This window comes from Cetorhinus maximus, chromosome 16 (assembly GCF_964194155.1).
Source record: "Cetorhinus maximus chromosome 16, sCetMax3.hap1.1, whole genome shotgun sequence".
Taxonomy (NCBI): Eukaryota; Metazoa; Chordata; class Chondrichthyes; order Lamniformes; family Cetorhinidae; genus Cetorhinus; species Cetorhinus maximus.
Genome location: NC_135894.1, coordinates 79,819,603 through 79,838,767, shown reverse-complemented (window position 1 = coordinate 79,838,767; position 19,165 = coordinate 79,819,603). Strand labels below are relative to the sequence as shown.

Below are 19,165 nucleotides of genomic sequence, written 5' to 3'. Positions count from 1 at the left end.
AATTTCTTTAAAATCTTAAAGATCCTGATGTTATGATGGATGAAAATTTATGATGTTGATAATATTGAGTCTCCTTCAGGCTCACACTCGAAGCATGCCCACTTTGTTGAAATACTGGAATCTGCTGATGCTGATGTAGGTACTCACTAGACCTTTGCTCGAGTCAGCAGTTTCAAGAGATGAGAAAATGATGGTGAACTAAAAAGATATTGCTAACCTTTTGTTTCCAGAAATGTATTAGAGGGCTGGCTCCCTCTTGGCTCTCCTTCAAGTTCAATGTGATTTTACCTACCAAATTCTTTCAGTGTGATTTAAATACAGATACATGTTGAACTCACTATAGAGCTTTGTTTCCTGGAGTCAGCACCCGATATATGGCTTTTCTTGCATCTGGGGACACTTGTGCTGATAATTTTTCGCAGCTTATTAAACAGGCTGGCAAGGTGTGTGCTTTTGAATTGGATAAATATTTTTCGAAAAAATTATGTATGTGAAGCACATTAAGGTAATAAAATCTTGTGCAGCATGACTATCTATTAAATGCAGTCAGCTGCACTTATAACAATGTGTCAGTAATGGGCAATCAGATATAACATGTGGATGTGGAAGGCCATTTGGTCTATTTTAATTCATCCAGCCAGAAAGACCCTGCAGTCGTTATGTTGTAGTATCCAGCTGTTTCTTAAATAACTCCAGTTTTTTCCACCACTACTCTATCTGGGAGGCCTTTCCAATTTGTTCATTCTTCACATGAAGAAGAGTTTCCTGACATTAATCCTAAATTGGCCTTTGGCTAGTTTGAACCTGTCTCCCCTTGTCCTGCTGTTGTTGTTTACCCTGAGGTAGTTTACTCAATCCAACTTTTCATACTATTTAGTAACTATGATGCCTCCTCGGAGATGCCTCCTTTCAAGGTCAACAGCACAGATTTGGCTAATATCACAGAGATCTGACTCTAGGCGCTTCTCTTCTCCAACAGTTTTGTATGGGTGACTAGTACTCGAGGTGTATCATGGCCTTAGCACTTTTACTCCCAGTGTTGATTGAATACTGCAGCATTGTATTTGATTTGTTGTTGCTATGCTGCGGTGGTTCTCGTGCTCCATGGAGCTGAACCCCAACCTCAGTTCAATGCCTTCAGGAAAGAATTAGAGAAAAATTGGAAGAGAAGAAACAAGAAAAAAAAACTGAAAGCTTTAGTAAATAAGGTCTACAGCTGCTACAAGCTGGATAATAACTCTTCAGTATTAATATCAAAAAAACCGTTAACAGAGTCCAGATGGCAAGGCTTAATTGCAATAATAATAGATGCCAAAATATGGTCTTACCCTAAATAAAAACAGAAACTTCTGGAAATACTCAGTGGATCTGGCAGAATCTGTGCCTAGAGAAACAGAGTTAAAGGGCTGAGTTTTCATGGAGCACTGGAGTTGGGTTCAGAGCCAGGTGCGCCGACCACTTTGCGCTATTGGCCTGCATTCTGGCCCACTGTCATGTTCCCACCTCTAGCCTGTTTTCATGGAGGCTACTTGGGAGGGGGTGACAGCTACCCACCCGCCCACCAATCAGAGGTTGGTAGACAATTAGACCAATTAAGTGCCCATCGAAGGCACTCATCAGACGCTGTCTGGAACTTTCCAGACATCAGACGGGTCCCGAGCTGAGGCTAAAGCCTGTCGGATAGATGGAGGCGGCCTTCCACTGGCAGGCTAGAGGGCCCAGAGATGCCCCACTAATTCCAAATCCCAGCCACGATTGCCAGAGGGCCACAACTGCAGCCACAGGCTATCTTGTTCCACCCCCACAATGATGTCCTGGCAATGTTGGCCACACATTATTTTTAAGCTTTCTAGGATCTTCAGAGGGCGTCTCTATCTTGAGGATTGGGTGATCACTTTACTGAATACCTTGAGCCTCAGCTGCTACGATTGGTTCTCCCAGCTGTAGGGCCCACCCTCTGCCATTAATTAGACGGGTCTCCTGGAGGCAGCCTCTTAACCGGTCGCCTCCGCTAGACTCTCCCTCGGGTTCCCACTGTTGATAATTCCAGGTTTCCAAACTGCCTTTCATCCTGATGGTGGATCAGGACCCAGGAACAGAAATTCAGTTCAACATTTGGGGTTGGTGACCCTTCATCTGAACTGGGAGATCTCAGCGATGTAACAATTTTTAAGCAAAGTGGAGAAAGGGGGAGAGGGGAGAAAAAAAAAACAAACGGGAAGGCATGTGATTAAGGTGGAAGACGGGAGAGATTATATGACAAAAGGCATGAGAGTGCAAGGCAAAAAGAAATGGAAATGGGAGAAGTAAAGAAATAAAAAGTGTGCCTGGAAGAGACGTACATGGAATCAGGAGAATTACCACCAACAGCTGCTGTCCAAAAAAAAACAAGGGCAAAGGTTACGAGCTGAAATTGTTGGACTCTGTTGAGTCTGGATGGCTGTAAAGTGTCAAATCAAAAGATGAGGTACATTGAGCTTACACTGAGCTCCACTGGAACAGTGTAGGAGGCTAATGACAAAAAGGTCAGAATGGGAGTGGAGCAGAGAATTAAAATGACAGTCGACTGGAAGCTCTGGGCCATACTTGTGAACTGAATGGAGGTGTTCAGTAAAGCGATCACCTAACCTGCGTTTGGTCTCCCCATTGTAGAGGAGACTGCATCGTGAACAGTGAATACAGGAAACTAAATTGAAAGATGTACAAATAAATCACTGCTTCACCTGGAAGGAGTGCTTAGGGCCTTGGACAGTGAGGACAGGGGAGGTAAAAACGACAGGTGTTGCATCTCTTACGTTTGCCTGGATAGATGCTGCGGGAAGGGGCAAAAGTGTTGGAGTGAGCCTACTGACTCCCGCAGTTACCTTGACTATACTTTCTCACATCCTGTTTCTTGCAAGGACTCTATTCCATTTTCCCAGTTTCTCCATCTCTGTCGCATCTGTTCTGACAGGACTTCCTTTCCCCTCAACTAAGGATTTCCTCCGACTGTGGTTGACAGGGCCCTCAACTATGTCCATTCCATTTCCTGTGCTTCTGCTATGACTCCATCCCCCACCTCCCGGAACCACAATTGTTTCCCCTTCAACATCCTCCGCATTCAGTGAATCATCCTGCCCTGTTTCTGCCACCTCCAGTGCAATGTCACCACCAAGTATATTGTCCTCTCCTCCCTTGTGCCCTCCGTGACACCCTGGTCCACTCTTCGATCACCCCAAACACACCTTTCCCTTCCCAAGGTAAGCACAGAAGATGTAGCACCTGCTATTCTGTTCCAGGGTCCTGATCCACCGTCAGGATAAAAGGCAGCTTGGAAACCTGGAAACATCAACAGTGGGAGCCTGAGGGAGAGTCTAGTGGAGGCGACCAATTAAGAGGCGGCCTCTGGGAGACCCGTCTCTCTCACTGTCCAAGACCTCAACACTCCATCCAGATGAGACAGTGACTTACCTCTTTCAATTTAGTATACTGTATTCATTGCTCGACATGTGCTGTCCTCTACATTGGGGAAACCATTTGCAGATTGGGTGATCATTTTGTGGAACCTTTCCATTCTGTCTGCAAGAGTGATTCTGAACTTCTGCTTGCCTATCATTTTAATTCTCCACCTTCTTCCCTCTCGGACCTCTCTGCCCTCAGCCTTCTACGCTGTTTCAATGAAGCTCTATGTAAATTCGAAGAACAGCACCTCATCTTTCAATTAGGCACTTTACGACTGTCTGGATCAAACATTCTGTTCAACAATTTCAGATCATGACCTCTGCCATCCTCCCTTTTTTTTAGATGCCTGCTGATTGTGCCTTTCATATTTACGCCTTCTCGAGACTCACCTATTGTTTCTTGTCGCTTTACCATCTCTACCTTGCACTATCACCCTTTTTGCCATTTAATCACCCCTGTCATCCACCCTACCCCAGACCTTCTCGTTTGTTTTTTCCTCCTTTTCCCACTTTCTCTGCCTTGCTTAAATCTTGGCACCTGAAAGCTAAGTTAATTAGTCATTTAGGAACTAGGTCAGTGAACAAACAGATGGGATAGATGAATATTGTATTTTATATAGATCATAAAATTAAGAACTCTGTGTCATAATACTTGACAGTTGTTCATGTCTATGCCAGCAAAACAATATAGTCTTCTTGTGGTGATAATTAAAATTCTGAATTACATAGAAGCGCCAAAGGAAATTAATTTTTGGCACAGAGGCCTAGAAATTAGTTTGTGCCAGTTCTCAGGCATGAGACACCTAATGTTGCCTGCCATATTGGAACCTTAAGTGCCCATTCCGTGTCAGAAACTCCCCATCTGCTATTTCACATTGGACACCCCTGTAAGCATCCAGGATATGTGTCAGATGTATTGGAAGGCCTCATTATAATATTAAAATAATGTTCCTACGCTTGTTGTATGACCCTTTTGTGAAATCAGTCTGCCCCAAGGCCTGACTCACTGATAAACTTGCCCAGGAGGGTCATTTCCTGGTGGATACCCATCAGCCTTTGTCAGAAAGCCAGGCCCTCAAAGTCAGCAGACAAGGATCATTTCAGCAGGGCTGGAATACAGTCTCCGTCTTACCTGTGCTATCTTACCACCTCCCCCCACCCCAGACCACACCACCCTTGTTCCTGCACACTTGTGCACAATGACTCATCGTGCGAATGTTCTTCTTCTAGCTTACCCTCAACCTGACGCATTGTGCCGGTTTCTGAGCTGCTATTTGTTATGACCAGTGATGTTGCTGCATATTCAGGAAGGCTGACCTCCTCTTCTTGAATTGGCCCTGGGGCCTTGACATTTTCTGCACCCGAATTAAAAGGCTTCACAGGTTTCCACAGTGCAGAAGTGTGCATTAAAAAGTCATTTCTAGCAGAGAGTGACAAGTAGTTTTCACAGTAAATAAAATAGATACAGGGAACTGGTATTTACTTAACATAATGGGGCCAGGTGCAGGGGGGCATTGTTGTTGGAGGTGGAGGAGTGCACGTTAGTGATTTTGGGTTCAATTTTACAAAATGTGGCTGTCATGGGTAGATAGGAAGTGGATAATACTACTCATTAACTATAAGCCAGGAGCATTAAGCTTGAACACTTTGTGTGCGTAGTGTGACCGCCCAATTACAAATAACACACAATCCTACAAGCTACACAGCTTAATGAACAGAAGCAAACTACTGGGCCCTGTCAATGAGTCAGACATAACAGCATGCCAGAACTTATCAAAAGAAAGGATGTATGTATGTACAGGACAAACATTGTGCATAGTGCAGACAAATTGTAACCAGCAGGGAGGGATGCTAACGGCCTCTGGGAGAGTCTCAATAACTTAGAGTGAGCTAAAAAAGAAAAGACTACTGAAAACATAGCCTGAGATGCAAGGAAAAAGGAATTGGGTTAGCAATTGTCAACAATTAATGGAAAGTGTTGACAATCTTCCAAATTTGTATGGGCTGGATTTTACAGGGGGCGTATTGCTCGACACCCTCCCCTCCCCTGCAGAAAAGTTGGTTGCAGACCGATTGACTGTAAAAAAAAAAGGCTGCCCCGCAGCAATAATACGCTGGGGGGGGGGAGCGGCCTTAACGACCACTCCTCAGGGAGAGGGAGTCCCGCCCTCCAAGAGCTGCTGGCCAGTTCTGACAGGCTGGTTGCTTAGTAACCACAGCAGCGCCAGACCTCGGTAGTGGCCATGGCTGGGACTACACCCAGTCCCCACGAAGAAAAAGCCCTGCGGGATGCTGGACTCAGGTCGGTGGGGGGGGCTTTTTTTTTTTGCTAGGGAGGGATTGGGAACCCTAGGGGGGATGGGCGGACGGGGGTTGGGTGGGTCAGGCTTTGAAGGTAGGTGGGATAGACAATAAAATTAGGTGGGGGGGGAGGCGGGAGTGAGAAACATCTTGGGGGTTGCCCCCTGATGTACATAGGAGGTAAAACAAAAACAGAATTACCTGGAAAATATCAGCAGGTCTGGCAGCATGCAGCCAGATCTGCTGAGTTTTTCCAGATAATTCTGTTTTTGTTTTGGATTTCCAGCATCCGCAGTAGTTTTTTGTTTTTATACATAGGAGGTATCCTTCTTCCTTCCCATCTGTTCACCAGAGTTAGTGAAAAAAACACTATGGACTAGGTGCAGGTCAATGGGACTAGCGGAATAATATTTCGGCACAGACTAGAAGGGCCGAATGGCCTGTTTTCTGTGCTGTAGTGTTCTATGGTTCTAACCCCCAGGCACCCTGCTATACACACATTAGTCCTTCTCATCCTCCTCAAGCTATCTGCAAACTTCAAAGCAATTGACAACACCATCCTCCTCCAATGCCTCTGTTCCGTCATCCAGCTGGGTGGAACTACCATTCTTCACTTTCAAAATGTAGCCAAAGAATTATATGGAATCATATGCACTGATTTTATTTGTTCATGGGATGTTGGCGTCACTTTCTTAAGCTGAGTAAGATAGTTCACAACCTTGGTGTTGTGTTTGATGCCAAGATGAAATTCCAATCACAGACCTGCACCATAACCAAGATTGCTTATTTCTGCCTCTGTTACTCTATCCCAAGCTTGCCCCAGCTCAGCTGCTACTGAAACCCACATCCATGCTTTTGTCACCTCTAGATTTGACAATTCCCACGCTGTCCTGGCTGGCCTCCCAGCTTCCACCCCAATTAAATCTGTGCCCATCCAAATTCTGCAGCCTGCAGCTTAACTCACACCAAATCTCATTGACCCATCTCCAAATATATCACTGGATCCCGGTTAAGCAACACCTCAATTTTAAGATCTTCATCCTTGTTTCCAAATCCCTCCATGGTTTTGCCCCTCCCTATCACCTCCAACCCTACAAGCCTTCGAGACCTATGTGCTCTTCCATTTCTGGCCTTTTGTTTATCCCCGTTTTTAATTGCTGCACCAACGGTGGCTATGTTTTCAGCTACTTTGGCCATAAGCTCTGGCATTCCCTCCCTAAGCTTCTCCGCCTCTCTACCTCTCTATTCTATTTTAAGATGCTCCTTAAAACCTATTACCTCTTTGATCAAGCTTTTGGTTAACTGTCTTGATAGCTCCTTCTGTGGTTCGGTGTTTTCATTGATTTTACTCTCTTAAGTGCCCTGGTGTTTTACTGCAATAAAAGTGTTACATAAATGTAACTTGCTCAAAAGATTTTGAGCACTGATAGTGTGTCAACCTTAGCTTTGAGGTAGCACTCTCATCTTCTGAGTCAGAAGGCCATGGGTTCAAGCTACAATAAAGTGACTGTGCACTCTAGGTGAGCAGGTTGGAGATGTTGTATTTCAGTTGAGTTATTTAACTGAGGCCTCATCCAGTTTCTCAGTTACACATAACAGTTACAATTATACATTTCAAAAAAGAACAGGGCAGTTCTCCTGCTATTCTATCCAGCATTTCTCTCTCAGGCAAAGCCATTAAAACAGATCACCTGGTCACATATCTCATTGCTGTTTGTGGGCCACTGCTGTGCAAAAATGGACTGCTGCATTTCCTATATCAAACCAATGACTACGTTTCAAATTCAAACAAATTATGAACAGAATGAGAAAAGCAATAAGATCCAGAGCAGGACCGGGAGGCAGTGCGAGAGGAGCGGCGGCCTTGGTAAGATTTAAAAAGAGTGGGAGCCGAGAGTCAGAGCAAAGATCTAAAAAGAGCGGGAACTGAGAGAGCGGAGATTTAAAAGGAGCGGGAGCTGGACTTGGGGCTGAAGGCGGCGCGAGGACAGAGCGAGAGTTCGGAGGAGACTTGGGCTGAAAGCGGCGCGAGGATAGAGCGAGAGTTCCAGGGAGACTCGGGGCTGACCAGACAGGAGAGACCAGCATGAATGGTATAAAACGGCACGAAAAACAGAGGCCGAGCCCGGAGAGGAGAAGAGAGGCGTACCTTCAGGACCTTCAGGCGGTGGAGTTCGAAGTGATGTCATGATTCAAAAAGTGACGCGATACAGGGGAGGCAGCTGATTGGTAAGTAGGGTCAGGTGAGTACTTCTACTTCTACTTTTTCTACTAATTAAACTACTGCAGTCTATTAGCTTAAACAAAATTAGGTGAGGACTTTGGACTGTAGTGGGAATGTTTGGAGTGGAAAAAGACCCCTGTCATAATTAGTATTCTTTAAAGGGAGTAACTAATGAGCTTAATCTAAAGGGAAGTCATGGGCAGCAGAGCTTGCACCCGTCATATGCTCATCCTGCATTATGTGGGAAGTCATGGATACGTCCAGTGTCTCTGGCGGCCACGTGTGCAGGAAGTGTGTCCAGCTGCAGCTACTGGCTAACCGCATTTCAGAGCTGGAGCTGCAGGTGGATTCACTGTGGAGCATCTGTGATGCTGAGATTATCGTGGACACATTTGGTGAGGTGGTCACACCATAGGTAAAGACTCAACAGGCAGAAAGGGGATGGGTGACCAACAGGCAGAGTAGAGGAAGGCAGGTAGTACAGGAGTCCCCTGTGGCCAATCCCTCTCTAACAGGTATACTGTTTTGGATACTGTCGGGGGAGACAACTTCTCAGGGGAAAGCAGCTGGAGCCAAGTCCATGGCACCACGGGTGGCTCTGCTGTACAAGAGGGGAGGAAGAAGAGTGGCGGGGCTATAGTGATAGGGGATTCAATAATAAGGGGAACAGACAAACATTTCTGTGGCCGCAAAAGAGACATCAGGATGGTATGTTGCCTCCCTGGTGCCAGGGTCAAGGATGTTTCGGAGAGGCTGCAGGACATTCTGAAGGGAAGAGTGAACAGCCAGTGTTTGTGATACTTATTGGTACCAACGACATAGGTGAAAAAAGGGATGATGTCCTACAAGCTGAATATAGGGAGTTAGGACGTAAATTAAAAAGTAGGACCTCAATGGTAGTAATCTCAGGATTACTACCAGTGCCATATGCTAGTGAGAGTAGAAATAACAAGATTTATCAGATGAATATGTGGCTGAAGAAATGGTGCAGCGGGGAGAGATTCAGATTCCTGGGACATTGGGACTGGTTCTGTGGAAGGTGGGACCAGTATAAGTGGGACGGGTTGCATCTGGGCAGGACTGGGACCAATGTCCTCGGGGGCGGGGTGGGGGGTGGTGGTGTTTGCTAGTGCGGTCGGGGATGGTTTAAACTAGAATGGCAAGGGGATGGGAACATGAGCAGGGAGACAGGAGGGGGAAACAAGGATAGAAATGAAAGACAGAAAAGTAAGAAGCAAAAATGGAAAGCAGAAAAAACAAGGGCAAAAGACAAATGGGGTCATAGTGCAAAATAAAGCTAAGATGACTAACAAGGTTAAAAAGACAAGTCTAAAGGCATTGTATCTTAATGCGTGGAGCATTTGCAATAAGGTAGATGAATTAACAGCACAAATAGATATAAACGGTCATGATACAGTTACAATATGGAGGTATGGCTGCAGGGTGACCAAGGATGGGAACTGAACATCCAGGAGTAGTCAATATTTAGGAAGGACAGATAAATAGGGAAAGGAGGTGGGCTAGCATTGTTAGTAAAGGAGGAAATCAATGCAATAGTGAGGAAGGCTATTGGCTTGGAAAATCATGATGTTGAATCTGTTTGAGTGGAGATAAGAAACACTAAGGGGCAGAAAACGTTGGTGGGGGCTGTCTATAGGCCCCCAAACAGCAATGGAGATGTAAGGGAAAGCATTAAGCAGGAAATTAGAGATGCACACAATAAGGGCACAACTGTAATCATGAGTGACTTTAATCTACATATAGATTGGACAAACCAAACTAGCAATAATACTGTGGAGGAGGATTTCCTGGAGTGTGTACGTGATGGTTTTTTCGACCAATACGTTGAGAAACCAACTAGAGAGCAGGCTATCCTAGGCTGGGTATTGCGCAATGAGAAAAGATTAATTAACAATCTTGTTAGGGAAGAGCGACCATAAAATGATAGAATTGTTCATTCGGATGGAGAGTGAAGAAGTTGAATCCGAAACTAGGGTCCTGAATCTAAATAAAGGGAACTATGAGGGTATGAGGCACAAGTTGGCAATGATGGATTGAGGAACCTTACTAAAAGGGTTGACAGTGGATAGGCAATTGCTAATATTTAAGGAACTTATGCATGAATTAACAACAACTATTCATTCCTGTCTGGAGCAAAAATAAAACAGGAAAGGTGGCTCAACCATGGCTTACAAAAGAAATTAGGGATAGTATTAGATCTAAAAAGGAGACATATAAAATTGCCAGAAAAAGCAGCAAGCCTGAGGATTGGGAGCAGTTTAGAATTCGGTATAAGTGGACAAAAAGATTGATCAAGAAGGGGAAAATGGAGTATGAGAGTAAACTTGCAAGGAACATAAAAACTGACTCTAAAAGCTTCTATAAATGTGTGAAGAGAAAAAGATTAGCGAAGACAAACGTAGGTCCCCTACAGTCAGAAACGGGGGAAATTATAATGGGGAACAAAGAAATGGCAGAAGAATTGAACACATATTTTGGTTCTGTCTTCACAAAAGAGGACACAAATAATTTCCCAGAAATATTAGGGAACCAAGGGTCTAGTGAGAGGGAGGAATTGAAGAATATCAGTATTAGTAAAAAAATGATGCTAGAGAAATTAATGGGGTTAAAGGCTCAAAAATCCCCAGGTCCTGATAATCTATACCCCAGAGTACTAACGGAAATGGCCCTGGAAATATTGGATGCATTGGTGGTCATCTTCCAAAATTCTATAGACTCTGGAGCAGTTCCTACAGATTGGAGGGTGGAAATGTAATTCCAATATTTAAAAAAGGAGGTAGACAAAAAAGCGAGAATTACAGACCAGTTAGTCTAACATCAGTAGTGGGGAAAATGCTAGAGTCGATTAAAAAAGACGTGGTAACAGAACACTTGGAAAGCATTAATGGGATTAGACAAAGTCAGCATGGGTTTACGAAAGGGAAATCATGCTTAGCTAATCTACTGGAGTTTTTTGAGGATGTAACTGATAGAATAAATAAGGGAGAACCAGTGGATGTGGTATATTTGGATTTCAAGAAGACTTTTGATAAGGTCCCACATAAGTGGCTAGTGGGAAGAATTGGAGCTCATGGGCTTGGGGGTAATATATTGTCATGGATTGGGAATTAGTTGACAGACCGAAAACAGAGAGTGGGAATAAATGGGGCTTTTTCCGGGTGGTAGACAGTGACTAGTGGTGTACCGCAGGGATTAGTGCTTGGGCCCCAGCTATTCACGATATATATAAATGACATGGATGAGGGAACCAAATGCAATATTTCCAAATTTGCTGATGACACAAACTGGGCAGGGTTGTGAGTTGTGAGGAGGATGGAAGGAGGCTTCATGGTGATTTAGACAAGTTGTGTGTGTGGGCAAACACATGGCAGATACGGTATAACGTGTATAAATGTGAAGTTATACGCTTTGGTGTGAAAAACAGAAAGGCAGAGTATTAGTTAAATGGTGATATATTGGGAAATGTGGATGTACAAAGGGATCTGGATGTCCTTGTACACCAGTCAATGAAAGTAAAAAGGCAGGTGCAGCAAGCAATTAGGAAGGCAAATGGTACATTGGCCTTCATTGCAAGAGGATTTGAGTTCAGAAGTAGGGATGTCTTACCACAGTTATACAGGGCCTTGGTGAGACCACTCCTGGAATATTGCATGCAGTTTTGGTCTCCCTACCTAAGAAAGGATATACTTGCCATAGAGGGAGTGCAGCGAAGGTTCACTGGGCTGCTACCGGGGATGGCAGGACAATCTTTTGAGGAGGGATTGGTTCGACTGGGCCTGTATTCGCTGGAGTTTAGAAGAATGAGAGGGGATCTGATTGAAATGTATAAAGTTCTAACAGGGCTAGACAGACTGGATGCTGGGAGGATGTTTCCCCTAGTTGGGAAGTCTAGAACCAGGGGCCATTGTCTTAGGATACGGGGAAGGCCATTTAGGACTGAGATGAGGAAAAATTTCTTCACCCAGAGGATGGTCAACCTGTTGAATTCTCTACCATAGAAGGCTGTGGAGGCCAGGTCACTGAATATATTCAAGAAAGAAATTGATAAATTTTTGGATATTAGGGGCATTAAGGGGTATGGAGAGAAAACGGGAATATGGCGTTGAGATAGAGGATCAGCCGTGATCATATTGCATGGTGGAGCGGGCTCGAAGGGCCAAATAGCTCACTCCTGTTCCTAGTTTCTATGTGTTCTAAATAAGACGGTAATCTGTTTCAGTGATGCTGGCTGAGCAATAAATATTATCCAGGAGACTGGGAGAACACCCCTGCCCTTTGAATATTGCTATGGAATATTTTGCATTCACTTGAACAGGCAAACTCAGTTTAATATTTCATTCAAGGACAACACCGCCAATAGTGCAGCACTTTATCAGTATAGCACTGATATCTCTCAGTAACTTTTTGAAGAACTTATAATTTTTTTACGTAATGAATTACTTTGAAGTATTGTTATGTACTCACTGGTCTGAGTTTTTCCCATCTCACCACAAGAGAACTGGGGTGGGACTTTCGCCCCTCACAAAACTCACCTCGTCCCAGTTTTCTCCTCAGGCCTTACGTAGGGTGGATTCCTGGCAGCATCTCTGCAACCAAGGTGTAAGCTACTGCTTCTGAGGGGGAAGATGCAGCACTGCTGTATGACATCATCCATTGCAGCACCAGAAGAGGGGGAAGTCCATTTAAAGTGGGTTACAGATAAATAAATTGGTACCTTAGGCCATTTAGAATGACTACCTGTAGGAGTATGACTGTAAAGTCCAAGTCTATTATGACTACTTTCACATTTTTATGACCACTTTAACATTAATTAATGACCTCAGAGTGAAGGTGCCCCTATGTGGCAGTGATCATAATATGATTGAATTTTACATTCAGTTTGAGGTAGAGAAGAGTGGATCTGAGACTAGTCTTTTAAACTTAAATAAGGGCAATTGTGAGGGCATGAAAGCAGAGCTGGCTAAAGTGAATGAGCAATTTAGGTTAAGGGATAGGTCAATAGAGATGCAATAGCAGACATTTCAGGGGCTATTTCAGAATAAGCAGAATAGATACATTCCAACGAGAAAGCAGAACTCCAAGAGGAGGACCCATCATCCGTGGTTAACTAAAAAAGTTAAGGATAGTAGCAGACTTAAAGAAAAAGCATACGATTGTGGGTGGCAGGTCAGAAGATTGGATAGAATATTAAAGAACAGCAAAGAATAACAAAGGCCTGTTTTTCCTGCATCAGGCGGGCTCAGCTGGAGCGAGCTGGGGTGGTCGCGGAGCTGACCGCTGCCTGCGATCGGCTCCGCATCACCATTTTACGCAGGTGGGCCAATTGAGGCCCACCCAGTGTAATATGCGAGCGGTAGCGCTCCTGTGCGGGTTGGGGGGGGGTGGGGGGGGTGAGGAGGGAGAGTTGGGGCCAGCGCTCTTTCACGAAAGAGCCCTTCAATCTCCCTGAGGCATAGAGCTGCCTCAGGGAGATTGAAGCAGTTTTTAAAAATTTCTTCACAGACATTAAAAATTTAAGGAAACATGTCTCCTCATGTGACTATGTCACATGAGATGGGACATGTCTTTATTTTTCATATAAACTTTTTATTTAAGTAGTATAAGCTTGAGGAAACCTCAAGCTGCTCGTGGATGAGGTTTCCTAAAAAACATAAAGGCCTCTTGGCCTTTTCGCCTGCCCGGCAACCGGAACTTCGCTAATGGCACTAATAGGCCTATCAATTATCAGCCGACTCTGGCGCACGCACGTCGATTGAAACATTGCGAGACAGCGTGATGACGTTGGGACGCACGCCCGACGTCATCGTGCGTCATTTTACATGCTGGCATGTTGGGCCTGCCCCTGTACGCTGACTGAAAAATCCTGCCCTAAGAGATTAATAAGGAGGAAAAAAATAGAGTACAAGAGAAAGCTAGCTATAAAGACAGAAAATAAGAGTTCTATAGATATTTAAATGAGAAAAGAGTTAACAAATTGAGCATTGGTCCTATAGAAAGTGAGTCTGGGAAATTAATAATGGAAAATAAGGAGAGGGCAAATGAATTGAACAGGTATTTTGCATCTTTCCTCACTATAGAGGATACAGGTAACATCCTAGAAATAGCTGTAAAATCCAAGAATTGAAAGGGAGGGAGGAACTCAAGAAAATTACAATCACCGGGGAAATGGTACTTAACAATTGTTGGAACTGCGGGCTGACAAGTCCCCAAGTCCTGATGGACTTCATATTAGGGTCTTAAAGGAAGTGGCTAGTGAGATAATTGATGCATTGATTTTAATTTTCCAAAATTCACCAGATTCAGGAAGGTTCCATCAGATTGGAAAGTAGCAAATGTAACTCCTCTATTCAAAAGGGGAGGGAGACAGGAAGCAGGAAACTACAGGCCAGTTAGCTTAACATCCGTCATAGGGAAAATGTTAGAAGCAATTATTAAGGACGTTATAGCAGGGCACTTAGAAAAATTCAAGGTAATCAGGCAGAGTCAACATGGTTTTGTGAAAGGGAAATCATGTTTAACCAATTTATTGGAGTTCTTTGAAGAAGCAACATTTGCTGTGGATAAAGGGGAACTGGTGGATGTGCTGTACTTAGATTTTCAGAAGGCATTTGATAAGATGTCACATCAAAGGCTATTGCAGAAAATAAAAGCTCATGGTATAGGGGGTAACATATTGGCATGGATAGAAGATTGGTTAGCTAACAGGAAATTGAGAATAGGCATAAATGGGTCATTTTCTGGTTGGCAAGATGTAATGAGTGGTGTGCCACAGGGATCAGTGCTGGGCCCTCAGTTTTTTTACAATTTATATAAATGATTTGGATGAATGGACCAAAGGTATGGGGCTGAATCTTCTGGCTGACGGGCGGGTGGTGGAGTCCGCACGCCAGCGCTTAAAATGTCACGTGCTGACGTCACGCGAGCTTCCCAATGTCAGCGTGCGGCATCGCAATGTTTTGGTCGGCGGGTGCACTATGCAGCGGCAGGCGTGCCCGCCATTAATTAAAGGCCTTGTTAAGGCCATTAACTCTTCAATCGACCAGGATTTTGAGGGCCTTGTGTGACCTTTGGCTCGGCGCACGGGGCCCAACAGGCAGGCAGGTAAGTGATTTTTTACAAACCTCATCCAGTGGAGGGATGAGGTTTGATTTCAGAATTATAAAATTGTGATAAATTTTTGTGTATTTCATTAACATGTCCCATCTCGTGTGACATTTTCACATGAGGGGGACATGTTAATGATTTTTAAAATTTTCTATTTTCAATGTTTCAGTGCCTTTCAGCAATCTCCCTGAGGCAGCACTTTGCCTCAGGTGGATGTGTGCTCTTTCGCACGCATGCGCGGTTGGGGAATCCCCCCCCCGCCTGTTGTGTGGCCCGCTGGGTGGGCCTTAATTGGCCCGCCCACTTAAAATGGTGGCGGGGCCCGTTTCAGCAGCGGCGATCGGCTGCCCACCTGCCATCGAGTCGGTCGGGCCCGCCCGCCCATCAAGGGCAAAACTCTGCCTATGGTTCCTAAATTTGCTGATGACACAAAGTTAGGTAGGAAAGTAAGTTGAGAAGAGGACTTAAGGAGGTTACAAAAGGATATAGATAGTTAGGTGAGTGGGCAAATATCTGGCAAATTGAGTATAATGTGGGAAAATGTGAAGTTGTCCATTTTGGCTGGAAGAATAAAAAAGAAGCATATTGTCTAAATGGTGAGAGATTGCCCAGCTCTGAGATGCAGAGGGATCTGGGTGTCCGAGTGCATGAATTGCAACAAGTTAGTATGCAGGTACAACAAGTAATTAGGAAAGCCAACAAAATGTTATCGTTTGTTGTGAGGGGAATTGAGTACAAAAGTAGGGAGATTCCGCTTCAGTTATACAGGGCATTGGTGAGACCACATCTGGAGTAGTGTACAGTATAGGTCTCCTTATTTAAGAAAGGATGTAAATGCGTTGGAAGCAGTTCAGAGAAGGTTTACTAAACAATTACCTGGAATAGGCAGGTTGTCTTATGAGGAAAGGCTGCATAAGCTGGACTTGTATCTGCTGGAGAACATACGAACATATGAATTAAGAACAGGAGTAGGCCACTCAACCCCTCCAGCCTGCTCCGCCATTCAATAAGATCACGGCTGATCTTATTTTAACCTCAACTTCACATTCCTGCCTACCCCCGATAATCGTCTTAACAGGGTGGATGTGAAGAGGATGTTTCCTCTTGTGGGAGAATCTAGAACTAAGGGTCACATTAAAAATAAGGGGTCACCCATTTACGACAGAGATGAGGAAAACTTTTTCTCTCAGAGGGTTGTGAGTCTGTGGAATTCTCTTTCTCAAAAGGCAGTGAAGGCAGAGTGTTTGAATATCTTTAAGGTGGGGCTAAATAGATTACTGATGAGCAAGCGTGTGAAAGGTTATTGGGAGTAGAGCCACGATCTTGTTGAATGGTGGAGAAGGCTCGAGGGGCCCAGTGACCTACTCCTGCTCCTAATTCGTTTGTTTGTATGTTCAGGAACATTTAAGTTCAGTTGCCTCATGGAGTAGAGCTGTTAAGACCTGAGTTGAAATGGGCCATAGTAGTCCTCAGATACGATGCTTTAATGATACTAAACAATCTGTAGCAAGCAATAAATCTGCTCAGATGCATTTTACTCAGTTCACGATGGATTTTATTTTTCACTTCAATAAGAGCTTTGCTGCTATAACTATTCTGTGGCTTTTAAAAGTTGCCAGAATAGAATAATTGCACAAAGAAGCTTGGGGATATTTTTCAGGTTTTATGAATAATTAAAGATAATTGTAAAATAGTAAGATCTGGAACAGTTACAAGTGCAGCATGACTCTATGCCACCTCGGGGTCTGAGTTTTGCTACATGGAACATAAAGAGTTCCCTGTTCCATTAACAGACTTAGGATACTTCAAAAGGGGATGCTGGAGTGCCCCTGGGTTTAAATAGTCTGCACAATGGATGGTGCTCAAATCTGGAGTGAATGAAAATTGGGCAATGATTCACTGGTACCAGATTGTTTAGTTCAAACAATGAATTCATTTATTTACTGTTGAATGGAGACTTCTGTGTTTAGATTAGACTGTTAAATCCCAGTGCTTCTGAAAAAGTTGAAATAAGCTTGCATGTTAATGAATGGGAACATTTTCCCAATTTTATAATTTGGAAATTGTTTCCCCCCTCTTTTGAGTAATGAGAGCAACAACAGCAGCAATCTGCATTTATATATCTCCGTAACCTAATACAATGTAACAAGGAACTTCATAGGAGCATTATCAAATATAATTTGACACCAAACCACATATGGTGACATTAAGACAGGTAACCAAAAGCTGGATCAAAGAGATGGCCTTTAAGGGATGTCCTAAAGCGGACAGAGAAGTGGAAAGGTTTAGGGAGGCAATTCCGGGGAGTCGAAGGTATGGTGGGGAGAAGGGAGCTGGGTATATGTAAGAGGTTGGAATTGGAGAAGCACAGAGATCTGAGTTGAAGGACTGGAATAGCTTACAGACATAGAGAGGGATAGCAGTTCCATTCTGGGACTTTCATGGATCCTGACCATCAACTGGTACCTTGGCCGGGATTTTCCAGTCCCGCCAGCGGCGGCATCATGGCAGGCGGGACGGGAAAACTTGGAGAGTATCCAGAAGTCAATTGGACGATGCCCACCGCTGCTGGGCTGGAAAGTCCTGCCCCTTATTAAGTGGCCATTATTTCCATATGAGCAACGAATCAGCTGTGGCAAACACCAGTGCAATAATCCTAACTAGACATATACATATCCATCACAGGAGAAGGAGTCGGGGTATCCTGATTAACTTTCTCTTCTCTAAAGCAAGAAAGAGTTTGTCTTTTTCGAGCGTGGAACCTTTTCAATCATACCTTTAATCCTCAATCCTAATGCTTTTCCCAGATTTAAATGAATAGATTTTAAACAGAGTTATTTAAATGCAGTTGAATACTAGCTGAGTGAGCTGGAATAGTAGGAGATAAACTTCATAAGCTCAATTATATTATTGAAAATACTCCTTATTTCCTTTTATTCATAATGGAATTAGAATAGAATGAAATAGCGGGAGGTTTGTCTGGATTCGAACACTGATATATTGGGTTACTTAAACAGTGAATATTCGAAAGTTGGGCAGGTAGCACATATTTGAAAAGAAATGTGCCTGATTTTCCTCCATTTTAATTAATTGATAAGAGTTTAGGCATCTGTGCGCTCTAACCTGCCTGATTTTAAAGTGTTCATTGAGCTCAGGAGATTCAGTGCACCTTGGTGCAGAATCAGAAAAAAAATCTCATTGTACAATGTGGAAATTGCTACCTCAAGGAATAATTGAGATGAATAGCATAAATGCATAAATGGAAAAGCTAGATAAATACATGAGGGAGAAAGGAATAGGTCTAGATGAAGAAAGAAGGGTGGGAGGAGACTGCATGGAGCACAAACATGCAGGGACCAGTTAGGCCCGTGGCCTATTCCTGTATAGTCAATGCATTCTATGTAATATGTCTGAAAACATATCTGTAAACAAAGAATGATGATAAACTAGATTTCTTCCTAATTCTTGAATATCTTCCTTCATTCTGTAGAAATGACAATTTACGAAAAAAATCAGCGAACAAATTTAACAGGAACGATGGTCGTCAAGTACAGGGAGTGAACATGGCCAGCTGTGCTGCTTCATCATTACTGCCAGTCGACATTGGGAATGTGGCTAGTGTAAATATCAACAATGAACAGAACTGCCTTGAAGTCTCTGAAGGACCACAGTCACAGCTGGATAATACTGTAATTCCTGCCAGAGTAATTCCGTGATTAGACTATCTTATACTGTAATAAAGTTCCAGTTCTCAGGAATGGGGAAAACCTATTGTATCACCATACTTGGTATTGCAGTAAAAATATTCATGTTATGAATCATTCCTGTATGTGCTGATGTTTCAAGGGGATCTTGGAATGCTAAATAGTACATGTTTGTAGGTTGAAATTGCATTGTGTGACTTTAGTAACAAATACACTTACATCAAATTCTTTTGACCACGATCTTAGTAAGGCTTAACCCAATTGTCTTTTAAAATACCAGTCTGAAAAAAGTCATACAAATATGCTGATGCATTTATTACTAAAAGTAGAAAGCACAAATTCAGCCCATTTGTGGTAACACTACATAGTGG

At 43.6% G+C, this 19,165-nt stretch overlaps 1 protein-coding gene across 1 annotated transcript in view; it reads left to right on the top strand.

The window, feature by feature from the left end:
- The window catches only part of LOC144691746 (uncharacterized), a 37,232-nt gene extending 18,321 nt beyond the window's left edge, over positions 1 to 18,911 (top strand). Inside the window, exon 3 of the mRNA XM_078560163.1 lies at positions 18,581 to 18,911. Within this exon, the coding sequence (XP_078416289.1) occupies positions 18,581 to 18,806 (226 nt within the window). The 3' untranslated portion in view covers positions 18,807 to 18,911. The remainder of the gene's footprint in view (positions 1 to 18,580) is intronic.
- Positions 18,912 to 19,165: the final 254 nt, after the last annotated feature.